This window comes from Arvicola amphibius, chromosome 6, assembly GCF_903992535.2.
Source record: "Arvicola amphibius chromosome 6, mArvAmp1.2, whole genome shotgun sequence".
In the NCBI taxonomy this organism is placed as follows: Eukaryota; Metazoa; Chordata; class Mammalia; order Rodentia; family Cricetidae; genus Arvicola; species Arvicola amphibius.
In genome coordinates, this window is record NC_052052.2 from 13,420,679 (window position 1) to 13,433,578 (window position 12,900).

The following is a 12,900-nucleotide window of genomic DNA, read 5'->3' on the forward strand; positions in this document are numbered from 1 at the left end:
TGCTGAGTGGAGCCCAGGCTGAGAGTTGTAGGTGGCTTCAGGAGCGGCAGAAGCCCCTGCCATGGAAGAGGAAGCTGAGTGCAGAGTCAGTGTTGAAGTGGCTGAATTGGTCAATTTGAGGTCCGGGGAGGGGTTCCAGAGAAAGCCTGTAACCCCCGGAGTGAGAGAGCAAGCTGCATGTTAAGGAAGCTAGGGTAGGAAAAACTCGAGAGGTGTAATGAGACCAAGGGGCCACTTGAATAAGAGTCTGCTGCAAGCTGCAACTAAGGCGGCTGCAAAGCCAGAGTGAGAGGCTGCTGCAATATCTCATGCCCTGGATTGGACACCAGATGAAGAGTTTATCTCAGTTTTTCTTATTAGTAAATTCCCAGGAGTCAGATATCAGGGTACAAACCTGATTGATAAGAGAAGCAGCAAGAAAGCGACAAGTGACCTCCTCTATCTCTCCTTCCCTGATCCAAAGGCCAAAGAATCTTTCTACACCCTTCCCTACTACATCTTGTGTCTGTGCATCCAGGGTCCTACAAGATCTCTATGACTAATTCTGGTCAGTGCGTCCCTAAGTGATTGAAGGCTAAGCTTTATTAACAGTGTTCCTATGTGATCAACTCTCCCGCAACACTTGGGGATCTCATTGTGCCCAGGTCAAGGCCCTGCCTCGTGCTGTGTTAAACTGAGTCTGGGGAAACCTGGGTTGACAAGAAGACCTTTTAGTTTCTTGTTGCCTGTACTCTGCATGAAGGATGGCGGTGGAAAGTCCACAGCCTGTGAGCTGGGTAAGCTGATGCTGTACATGGACGAGGAGACTTCACCTGAGGCAGAGCTGCTGTCCACTGCTGTGGGGCTCCATGGTGGGGAGGAAGGCAATGCCCGGTGCCAGAAGGAACCTGGGTGTTTTTCTGACTTGAGCACTGGGTCACCACCAAGCCCCACTGCTAGAGAGCAGGCCTCCCGGGGCCTCTGCCCTCTGAGGACCAGGCACATTCCTGCTCACTTCCCCTGGACCCTCAGAAGGAAAGCAAGAAGAAAGCCACACAATTTCATGAGAATAAGGCCATGTCTGCTGCAGCCTGAGCTACAGCCTTGGCAGGTTTTATTCAACAGGAGGTGGTGGGGAGAGCTCAGGCAGCTCTCACACTGAAGACAACTGGGTGTGGAGCAAGGCAATAGAAAGAAACAAAACAAAATAAAAACCATCAGAGATCTGGATGAGGAGGGAAAGAGCAGCTGACCTAGCTCACAGCCCAGACTAGCCAGGCTAGAACACAGAGTGACAGGCAGTGGACCTCTACACCTCCCCATGTTAGAGCCAGTGGAAGTAGTTGGGACAGTCATGAGCAACCAGGTCCCAGGCTTGGTCAAAGGCCTCCACGACAGCCGGCTCCAGGGGCCCTTCTTCAACACAGGCCAAGTTCTGCTCCAATTGTTCCAGACTGGACATGCCCAGAATGACTCCATCCCCATGGGTGCCCTGCAAGGGACATACAAATTCCAGCACACATCTGCCATCCCATTGACCTGCCCCCTCCTGCCCATCGCTTGCTGAAATTTGGGATCTGTTTTCATTTGAGTATTGCTTCTAGGAGAAATGACTACTGCCTCCAAACAGCCAAGGTCTGCCACGCTCCTCTTCCCTGCAGGACAGTTTGTGAAAAACTTAGCTTGAGGCCTGATGTTTACCAGGTACTAAAGGGGCACCATTACCCCAGAATGTCCCCACTGGAGAAGGGGGTTAAGGAGAGGAAGTGGGAAGAGCAGGTAGAAAGAGATGTTCCCAGGGACACAGAATTGAGTCTCTCCAGAGAGAGTGCTGGAAACCATATAATAAACAATTTCTTAAAAAAACAATTTTTTAATATTTATTTATTATGTATACAATATTCTGTCTGTGTGTATGCCTGCAGGCCGAAAGAGGGCACCAGACCCCATTACAGATGGTTGTGAGCCATCATGTGGTTGCCCGGAATTGAACTCTGGACCTTTGGAAGAGCAGGCAATGCTCTTAAGCACTGAGCCATCTCTCCAGCCCCCAATTTCTTTTTTTAATGTACTTTTCAGAGCCAAATCTATGCTGATTTCCTACACCATGGAGCTGTGGGACTTTAGTAAGTAATCCAGTTCTCATCTGGAGAACCAATTTCTCAGAATGGAAATGGAGATCATTGGAGGTTTAACCATTAGGAGCAGTTTCTGCTCTTGAAAACAACCTGGATTTGATTTTCAGCACCCACTTGGTGCTGGCTCGTTTAACCCCAATTAACCACCTTTAACTCCAATTCCAGGGAATGTGCCACCCTCTTCTGGCTTCTGCTGGCACTACAAGCACATGTGGCCACCAGAAAAGCACTCATACAGACGAAATAAAAATAACTAGCTCTTTAAGAAAAAGAATCCAGATGACTAGACTTTACACAGTCACTGAAACACAGCGAGATAAGCTAGCACTACCACGTGTCACCAGCCTGGGAGAGGATGGAGTCTCCAGGGAATTCAACCACCGCCCCCAAATCCATGCCTTCACTGCCCGCCCCCCCCCCCCCCCAAGACTTCACAGTAGCAGAGGCTGAACAGCCAGAACCTGCTGGGCTACCTTGAGCTGTGAGTGGTGGTACATCCACCGCAGGGCGGCCGAGGTCATACTAGGGGTGCTGGTGCCATAGCTGGATTTCAGAGCCTTCTCCACCAGAGCGATGCCCTTGAAGTGTTCCTCCTTCCAGTACCTGAATGGGGGTGGGCACAGTGACATGGGGCCAGTTTCTCAGGGGTCACTAGAGGGTGACCTAACTCCTGCATCCCTGAGGTGGCTTCTGTCCTCAGGCAGAGCTCTCACCTTTCAGCATCAGAACACAGAGGTCTCCAGGACAGGGAAGGGCACAGAAGACAAGAATCTGGTATTTTAAATGCTTGTCAAATGTTAACAATTCAGCTCCCTAAACGAGGACTCTCAGAAGCCACAACACCACACTTGGGAGCCCTGGGTCACACAGGCTAAAGTCCTGGGCAGCAGTCTGGCTTCTGTGGTCACCTCCCTTCCCTGCACTCACTGGTCTACTTCCTGAGGGAGGAACACTTTCCCTGCAACGTGTCTTAGCAACATGGTCAGAAGAGAAGCTGATTGCACTGGATTCTGAAGGGCAGCAGCCCTTGATTCTCCACAGGAGAACCCTGGGATCAAACTGTGTGAAATGACTTCAGAACCACTGGTCAAGGCAATGGTTTGTACTCCAGGCAGAAGGATCACAGACTGTTAGTGATGCAGGCTGCAGGTAAAGTTCTTTATGGCTGCTATTTTGTCCTGATATGCTGAGCATCAAATGCAAGGAGTCCTCACATCCAACCTTTGCGTGCTACCAGTGAGCAGCACACTCCCAACAGGTCAGGCTTGAATCAAGCCGGGTACACAGTAAGGCTACCGCAGATGGCTCACTGCTTTTATCTCTGATATTTTCCACAATCCTGCAGGAGCCTCCTGCAGGAAGCATGACAAACAGAGAATACAAACAGTAAATGTATCAGTCTGTGCTCACCAACGAACCTTGGCGACATGACAACTAAGGTGCTAGATGGGAAAGGATTGTAAGTCTTCTACACAGTGGCTGGCCAAGGGGACACACATATCTAATCTCCACATGTCAGGAGGCTGAGGCAGGAGCATCTCAAGTTGGACACTATACTCGGTCACTCAAATTAAAAAAAAATGTCACTTGGATAAAAAGATTGAATTTTTGATATTTTTAATTTTTTCCCCTGTTGTTGTAGTGCTGGGAATCAAAACCAGAGCTTTGAGCACTCCATCCCCAGACAATAGGCAGGTCTTGCACTCATAATCGTTCTGCCTCAGTTTCTCCAGTCAGATACATTTTTAGGTACTTAAAATTTGGAGCAGAGCATCGTGAAAGCCATTACGAATCCTAGCTTACTGCAAAGTTGTATAATCCCAGCACACAGGGAGCAGAGGCAGGCAGGTCTCTAAGGTGAAGAGCAATCTGATCAAAAGGGTGAGTTCCAGGACAACCAGTGCTACACACACACACACACACACACACACACACACACACACACACAGAGACACACACACACTAAAAACCCTGTGTGGGGGAAAAAACAAAAACAAATATCCTAGATCTTTATGTGAAAGCAGGAGGATCAGGAGTTCAGTCAGCCTCAGCTACACAGCAAATTGGAGGCCGGCTGGTATACACAAGATACTGAGTCAAAGTAATAAACAAACAGAAAAAGTTACAACGAGAAGGAAGGAAGGAAGAAAGGAAGGAAAGAAGGAAGGCAGAAAGGAAGAAGGAGAAGGATGCCCAAAACATTGTCCACTTGAGACAACGATGACAATTTTACGACCAAGATGTCACAGGACGAAAACTCATTGGGTCAGCACCAAGCTCCAGGCTCCCCCAAGTCCATCTGGGGTGCCCTCTCACTGTTGGCAGTGGAAGAGCTTTTCCCAAGAATCACACACAGGGTAACAATGTACATCAGGCCATCCCTACGACAATCCAAGAACATCTCTCCAATGCCCAGGGCAGCTAACATCCAGAGTCTTAGGGCTGAAACCACAGTAGGGCGGGTCCCCAAGGAAAGTAGCCTCAAGGATCCTCCCTCCAACCAAGGAAACCTATAGCACTTCTCTCCCAGACACAGCCCCTCATCACAGCTCACCGGTCTCTGTAAAGCTGAGAAACCTGACCCCCAAAGAAGCGGCTCTCAGGCTGCTTTCCATCCTTGTCCTGGTATTTATATCTGCCTGTCAACAGGCCACCTGCAGGAAGACAGCAGTCAGAACCTGGTCCAGACTCCTCCCAGAGATAGCCAGGTCATTGCCTGCTAGGAACTAGAGAACAGGAGGGAGCCTGGAATGAGGAGATCCAGGAACCCCTTCTCGAAGCTCCAGACTTCCCAGGTCTGAGATGAGCATCCACCAGGCCATCAATAGGGGGAACATAGGCCAGGCATGCCCACCCACCCACACATCCACATGGTCTGTCCCCATGAGAGCCCATACCAGCCAAAGGGTTGAAGGCGTAGAATCTCAATCCAAAGTGTCTGAGACAGGGGAAGAGCTCCTTCTCCACCTGCCGGGTGGTGGCATTGTACATGCCCTGCAGGGAGACATTTGGAGAGGGAGGACATGTCAAGAGACACCAAATGTATCTTCCTAAGTCCCTCACTTTAGTCCTGAACAATCCCAGACCTTGACAACCAAGGCATTCACACAGTGCTGTTGGCAGGTCTCATGGTCATGCCAAAGATTGAGAATCAATGGAGGCTTGGACCCCAAAGACTGGATGGTCCTAAAACACCAGATTCCTCTCACCTGGTACACAGTTGGCATGATCCAGCCATTTTTCTTGCAGAGGGTACAGATCTCAGCCACTTCCCAGGAGACATAGTTGGACAGGCCAAGCTCCACAAACTTGCCCTGCAGGGGAGAGACTCCATCAGAGCCCAGCTCAGTCCAGGAGACCAGGAAGGGGAGACTGACTGGGTGGGGAGCCTGGAGTGACGTCTGTGACCACCCTGCTGTATGTGGCCAGCACCCACTCCCACAGTATGATCAAGTTGGAAAGGTCAGAGAGCATCTCCCCAAGCTCAGGGCCACACTCACCTCCTGATGCAGCTGGTGACAGACCTGCAGTGTCTCCTCTATAGGGGTGTTGTGGTCTGGCATGTGTAGGTAGAAGAGGTCCACCCGGGAACACTGCAGCCGCTTCAATGACGTCTCCAGCTGGAACCGGACATCATCAGGCTTCAGTGTCTTCCCAAATATTGGACAAGCCTTGGTTGCAATTTTCACTTTCCAGGGGAAAAAATGCAAGTTTAAGTCACTTTATTAAACATAGTATCTACCACATCAATTGAGGAACAGAACTGGGCAGGATATGGTGAAAAAAATTTTTTCCTTAATTTAACTTTGTTCTTTGTTTTGCCAATACCTTAGAGACACCAGACATTTCATTGCCACAGACACCAGTCAGAAGCAAAGAGACCAGCTATGCCAGGATGTGACCGGCACCCAGTCTTCTCTCGGGTTCCCCCCCGCCAAGACGACGCCCACAATCAGCCGGAAGCAGTCTTGAGAATTCGCCGCCCCAATTCCTTCAAACTGTGATGTCTAATTTTTGCTTTTTATTGTAAGAAATACCCGGGAATGTTATTCTTTTGGTCCCCGCCCCTTTCCACACCCACTCCCAGCGACCTCTGGTCTCTTGGAGTCATCCTGAATCTCTTCCCTCTCTCTCCTCTCACTGCCCCCCTTTTGCGTGTGCACACGCGCCCCCTCTCTTTCTCTCTCTCTCTCTCTCTCTCTCTCTCTCTCTCTCTCTCTCTCTCTCTCTCCCTCCCCCTCTCTCCCTCTCTCCTTTAATAAAGCTTTATGTCTATTTTCTGTGTCTGTGCCCTTAACCCGCCGCTGCACCGCCTGTTCACCCGCCGCCCTGGTCACACGTGTTCCGCAGGTCTCCGCGCAGCTACGCGCAGCTGCCCAGGTACAAAGTCTTTAAGAATAAAACCTGCCTCTGATCCTAAATCATCAGGGCTGGAGGAAGGGATCAGGAACTCAAGGTCAGCCTTGTCTACTTAGTACAAATCTAGTTCTATATCAAACACTTTATCCAAAAAAACAGAGAGGGCAAAGGAGGCATGGAGGGAGAATGAGTGGAGGAAGAGAGAGAGAGAGAATTAAGAAATATACAGCTCCAAAGCCACAGAGAAACTCTGTCTCGAAAAACCAAACAAACCAACAAAAAAAAAAAAAAACAAACAAAAAAGAAATATACAGACAGAAAAGGCAGAGATATAATTGGGTTCAAATTGCAGCTCTGCTAATAATTAGTAGCTGTGGCCTTGACTAAACTGAGTGCTCCTCTATGCTGCCAACTGTAAATGACAATGGGAGTGATAATGGCTTACGGAGAAGCCCTGAGGGTTCACAGGCATAACTGACAATGAACATGAAGAGTGGTTGGTATCCTCCCTGTGACAATTACCTACCGGGCACGTAGATGAACCAAACCAGGCACTGGAGCTCGTGAATGCTGATGACCTGCGCTCATGGCCTTGCAGAGTACAGGCCATTGTTGGAGAGTGAGGCAGGGGAGAAGTTGAGGTTCCACAGGGGTCAGAGCAGGGAGGCAGAGGCTAGCCTGGGGTCACAGGGGTTCCTGAGAATCTCATCTGAGTGTCTAGGGCAAGTGAGAAGGTAGCAAACTAAGAACAATAAGGTATTTGTTCATAGGCAGGAGGGCTTCAGAATCCATGAGAAGGGTGGGAGCCACACTTGCCAATCAAGGCAACACAGCACCAGGTCTGGGGTGAGGGACACGGAGATAGAGAAAGACAACAGACTAGAAGCAAATGGTCCCATAGCACCCCACTTGGAGTCTGGAGATTAGACCTGGTGTTGTGGGCGGGGCAGTCTCTGAATGCTTCTAGTCCAGAGCGCTGTGGTCTATTCCAGATGTTTTGAAAGGTGACCCTGAATGCAGCATGGGCACAGGGCATGTGTGATGACAGGGGAGGAAGGGGCAGAAGGAACTGGAGACTGAGATGGCAGAGGCTTTCCTGAGGACCTGTGAGAAGGAAAGTCAGGGCCAGCTATGGACTCTGCTTGGATAAACAGGCCAGTGTGAGACCATCTGAGAGAGTCCCTGCCTCTCTCCCTGCCCCTGCTGAAAGTCCAGTGGGATTTTTGATGGTGGATGAATGGAGGTATAATCAATGTGAGGATGGAAGAAAGAATGTATGCATGGGTGGACAGATGGACAGACAGGTGGATGGATGGATGGGCGGGCAGGCAGATGGATGGATGGACAAGCAAAAGGCACTTTCCACACTTGAGAAGCCAGTTCAGCAGCCCATGGCAGTCAGTGGAGCCCACGACACTCCTGAGTCACATACCTGGGACTTTTCCATTCTCCCACATTACTTGACCTTCCTAATGGGACATCAGCCTCAGAGCTGAGCTCTGGCCCAAGCAGCCCTGAACTCAAAGAGGATAAGGAGGGAGGGCTCAAAAAAGCAATTTCAATCAGGAGTCAGATCCAGGCTCTGGTGGTGGTAATGGGTAACGTGTATAATGCCAGCACTCTGGAAGCTGGGCAGGAGTAGCCCAGCCTGAGCTACACGTAGATCCTAGGTTCGCCTGGGCTGTATAGATAGATCCTATCACAAGATACAAAAACAACAACTTCTCCTTTCACTGGGAGATAGGCAGGAAATCTAGAAACAGCAAGGCACCGAGTGCACGGGTCTGCTTCTGTTCTGGATCCCACTGTGCTGTGAATCCCAGAGTAGAACTCCATAGGGCTGTGGTCAGAGTGCAATGGAAGAGGATGGAAGAGGAAGAGTTTCCTGCAGCATAGCAGCGGCCCAGAGGCTGAGGCAGGGGGCTAACTGAGTAGAGAACTCAAGACAGCTGCATTGCAATAGGGCCCTGTTCTCTCTCTAGGGCTGTACTTGATCCTATGGCCGCCACCCTAATGGAGCAAGAGGTCTTGTTAATCAAAGGCTCATCCTCTACACGATCCAGGGCCATTTAGCAAAGTAAGAAAATGGTCTAATTCTGGGGTGCTGGTGCTGAGCAGGAGTCCTGGAGATCAGGGGCTCCCAGGGCACCTACTGGCAGCAGCCCAGAGCATAAACACGGGCTAGCTACATGGGTCCAGGCTGGACCAGAGCTAGGCACACAGTGCAAGGAGGATCCTTGGCTACTCTTTCAAAACCGAGAGGGGAAGGAGACTGCCAAATTGAAAGCTAGATATACATGAAGAGTTTGCATGCCTGAAGGGGCGCAGTTCTCAAAGCTCTTGCGTGGACAAGGGGAGACCAGGGCTCCGGACAAAGGGAGCCAGACAAAGCTGTCCTGGGGCAGGGAGATGACAGGTTTGACTGTTACCTTTGCAGCCACTGCGGCCCAGCCCGAGCCCTAGGCCGCCCAGGATTGTCTCTGACTGGCCTTCCGCGTACACGAAGGCGGTGTCGATCTCGGTGTGGCCGCGCTTCAGGAAAGCTTGCACTGAAGCGGCGCTGGAGGTCTGATCCATGCGGCGCCCCATCTCCATGGCACCCAGCACAGTGGCGGGCCGAGCAGACGACATGATGGCTCTGGTAGAGGTGGAGGAAGGTGAAGGATAAGAGAGGAAGGGAGATCCAGGAGTCTGCAGCTCTAGAGAGTGCAGAGGTGCTTTCAGCTTTAATAGCAGGTGGTGGTCACGCCCATGGGGCGGAGTAAGCAGCGTTAGGGCAGGTTTGTGCAGGCTGGTGTGAGGGACTCTTTAAAGTTGGGAAACCTCTGTACACGTGCTGCAAAACTTGCACCTTCCCTCATCCCCTGGAGGTAAGTGGTCGGTGCCCATGAACTAAGGTGCAGGCAAACCCGAAGGTTGACAGCTGGCATCCCTCTCTGTTGTCTCTGCCCCACTGATGATCCTTCCTGTGTCTCTGTCTCCTCCTCCAGGTCTTAAACCTCTGTACTTGGGAAGGGAGGTAGAGACAGGAAGATTAAGAATTCAAAGTTAGTCTGGGCTACCAAAGTCCTTGTCTAGAACAAACAGCTTGATAAATGAATTGAGGTTGAGGGCATAGGGCACTTGTTAACTCCTCTCGCCTGTGACAGGCCTCAAAGGTCGAGGAGTGATGAAAAGGGCCAGAACTTTCACTGAAGTGTTTACCAAAGGTTGGTGACAATGATTCAGCAGTTTATTCTTATGGGTTTTTAATTTAATGATAGGAAATGCTATATTTATACAAAAACCTATCTTCAAATGTTTCTCTGTTAAAACACACGCGCGCACACGCACACGCGCGCACACACACACACACACACACAAATATATATACATTTCTAAGAACCTCCTGTATCTCAGGTTGGCTTCAGTCGTGTAGTTGAGAATGACCTTGAACTTCTTGTTCTTTTGCCTACACCTACTAAGTGCTGGGATAACAGGTGTTGGCAATCTCACCAGGATTTTGTGACCATGGAGCCCTCTCCCCACTGAGCCATATCTCCGCCATTAAGGAGACTTTAGAGTTGTTCACGTGGAAGTGGCAGAATACAGAAACAACCTGAATGTCCCTCTGGGTAGAGTGGGCAAAGGACTAAGCTGTGAACTCACGGTAGTAGAGGAGTCTCAGCAGGTGGAAGAAGCCTTGGGGACACACGCATGATCCTGTGTGTGACGCTGCTGCACAGAGACAACTCCAGAGGGACAGGAAACAGAAGGATAGAAAGGCGGCTCGGCAGTTACAACACTGGCTGCTCTTCCAGAGGACCCAGTGTGATTTTCAGCACCCACATGGCCACTCACAACCTTCTGTAACTGCAGTTCCAGAGGGCCCAGTGCCCTCTCTGGCCTCCTCCTCTAATGCAGGCCCTGACCTTGGCAGAACTGACTCCATGATGGAAATACTATTCAGCTTATAAAACTCAGCATGGAGACAACATCACCTTCCAAAATGAAGCAAAGACCTAATCCCTCAGTCCGCAGTTCTGGGGACGTCCCTCACTGTACCCACCTTGTGTTTTGTCTTCTGCAGTTCTGTTTCTGGTGAACACTGAAGAATGTCAACCCAGAATATGGTTTTTGTACTTAAAAGCTCACCCTGAGAAATGCTGAGGGCTACTCTGGGATCCTAAATGTCCGGTGGTCTCTGGCTGGCTAATAGAAACTTTCTGTTGGCTTAAACCCATGTGTGAGGCATCCTCTCTAGTGGGTACCCCACAACACTCCAGCACCAGAACACATATCATTGGCTTCCAGGGTCCTCAGAGAGAGGAGGTCATGGAGAGCTGCGCTGGGGGATGGGACTGTATGTTGATTGCGGGGTGACTCAAGACTGTATGTCAGAACCTTTAGAGCTGTACACTACAATAGGTGACCTTGCCGAGGGTGATGGCTCATGTTTGAGGAGATTGCTGCCTGCTGGAGGCTAGCCTGGACTATCCAGTGAGTTCCAGTCCTTCCTGGGCTACAGTATGAGAATAGTCCTCCAAAACAAAGAAGAAAAAAAAGATAATTAGAAGGCAGCCACAGCTGGGCTGTGTTGGCACATGCCTTTAATCCCCAGCACTCAGGAGGCAGAGGCAGGTGGGATCTCTGTGAGTTTGAAGACAGCCTGGTCTACAGAGTGAGTTCTAGGGCAGTCAGGGATGTTTCACAGAGAAACCCTTTTTCAAAAAACAAAAGAACAAAACAACAACAACAACAAAAAAGAACCAACAGCCACAGTATGGGGACCCTGCACTCCATAGGCCAAGGCAGGATTAAACTGTCAGGATTTCAATGCCTGTCTGGGCAATTGGGTATCAGGCCAACAAGCCTTACATAGCAAGACTTGATTTCAATTGTCCAAAGAGGGGCCAGGAGTGCAGCTCAGCTTGCAAAGCACTTACTTGTCTATTACACAAAAGCCTGGGCTTCCCCACACCACATGAGCTGAGTGTGGTGGGCCATACCCCCAACCCACCATTTGGGATGGAGAAGCAGGAGACTCAAGGATTACATAAAACCCTGTCTCAAGTCAACAACAACAAGAAAAATACCCAAGTCAATAAAAATTGGGGTTCAGGGACTATAGCTCAAGCACAGATTTCCTAAACTTTTCCCATTGGCCACTGCTTCTGATTAGAGAAGTATTTATGAGACTCCAATCACATAATCACATCAGTATATAGAAAGAGGTGTACACTTCAAACACATGCTGATAAGCCCTAGAGAAGGTTACAGAAGCTGGGTATGCTGAGTCATGCTCGTCACTCCAATACTTCCCACAGAGTCAGGATTGGGAGCTCAAGGTCATCCTCAGCGGCATAGTAAGTTGTAGGTCATCTGGGCTCCACCAGAACCAGTCTCAAAAAATAATAAAATGTTGGGCTGGAGAGATGGCTCAGTGGTTAAGAGCACTGGCTGCTCTTCCAGAGGTCCTGAGTTCAATTCCCAGCAACCACATGGTGGCTCACAACCATCTGTAATGAGATCTGGTGCCCTCTTCTGGCATGCAGGCATACATGGAGGCAGAATGTTGTATCTATACATAATAAATAAATAAATCTTAAAAAAATAATAATAAAATGTAAAACAAAATCTTTAAAAATAATTATTTGGTAACAAGCAGTTTTACCATTCATTAAAAACTATGCTAATGAGTTAGATTATTGCCAGGCGGTGATGGTGCACGCCTTTAATCCCAGCACTCGGGAGGCAGAGGTGGGCGGATCTCTGTGAGTTCGAGGCCAGCCTGGTCTACAAGAGCTAGTTCCAGGACAGGCTCCAAAGCTCCAGAGAAACCCTGTCTTGAAAAACCAAAAAAAAAAAAAAAAAAAGAGTGAGATAGATTATGTCATTAATTTTTACAAAAAGAATAAAATTTTGATTGACTATTGGTACTCTCCTTTCTTTCTTTTTTTTCATTTGGTTTTTTGACCCAGGGTTTCTCTGTGTACACCAGACTGACTTGAAACTAAGAGACTTGCCTGCCTCTGCCTCCTAAGTGCCTGGAGTAAAGGAGTGCACAACCTGCACAACCACCACCCGGAAAAATTTGTCTTTTCAAAAAGGTGGAATGGTACATTATCAGGGACCTCTGAGTGTCAGCCTCGGTGTCCCTTCAGGGTTCAGAAGAAGACTCACAGCAAGCGCAGGACTAGGTCTGAGGGTGAAAAGATCTCTCCACTACACACTTTCCTGCACCCGTTTCTTTATTCCTCTCCTGCTGTTCTCCTCCTGCTCTGTAATGTTTCCAGTTCACACACACACAAAACAAAGGCAGTTCTCTGAGCCTGGACGTCCCTTTATCTCTGAAGGTCCCGAATATGATCTGTATGAGAGACTCCTTTCCTGACCACATGTCCTGCCAAGTGGAAGACAGTTGCAGGGAGGGGCCTTCTGATGG

At 49.4% G+C, this 12,900-nt stretch overlaps 1 protein-coding gene across 1 annotated transcript; it reads right to left on the reverse strand.

Annotated features, from left to right (window-relative positions):
- Nucleotides 1–1,038: 1,038 nt before the first annotated feature.
- Nucleotides 1,039–9,502, reverse strand: LOC119816485 (aflatoxin B1 aldehyde reductase member 3). Its single transcript, XM_038333196.1, has 7 exons — nt 8,906–9,502; nt 5,618–5,805; nt 5,327–5,431; nt 5,015–5,111; nt 4,672–4,771; nt 2,591–2,720; nt 1,039–1,471 (listed from the first exon to the last, which is right to left on the reverse strand). Exons 1-7 carry the CDS (start codon nt 9,105–9,107, stop codon nt 1,304–1,306), a joined length of 990 nt encoding a protein of 329 aa, XP_038189124.1. The 5' UTR covers nt 9,108–9,502; the 3' UTR covers nt 1,039–1,303.
- Nucleotides 9,503–12,900: the final 3,398 nt, after the last annotated feature.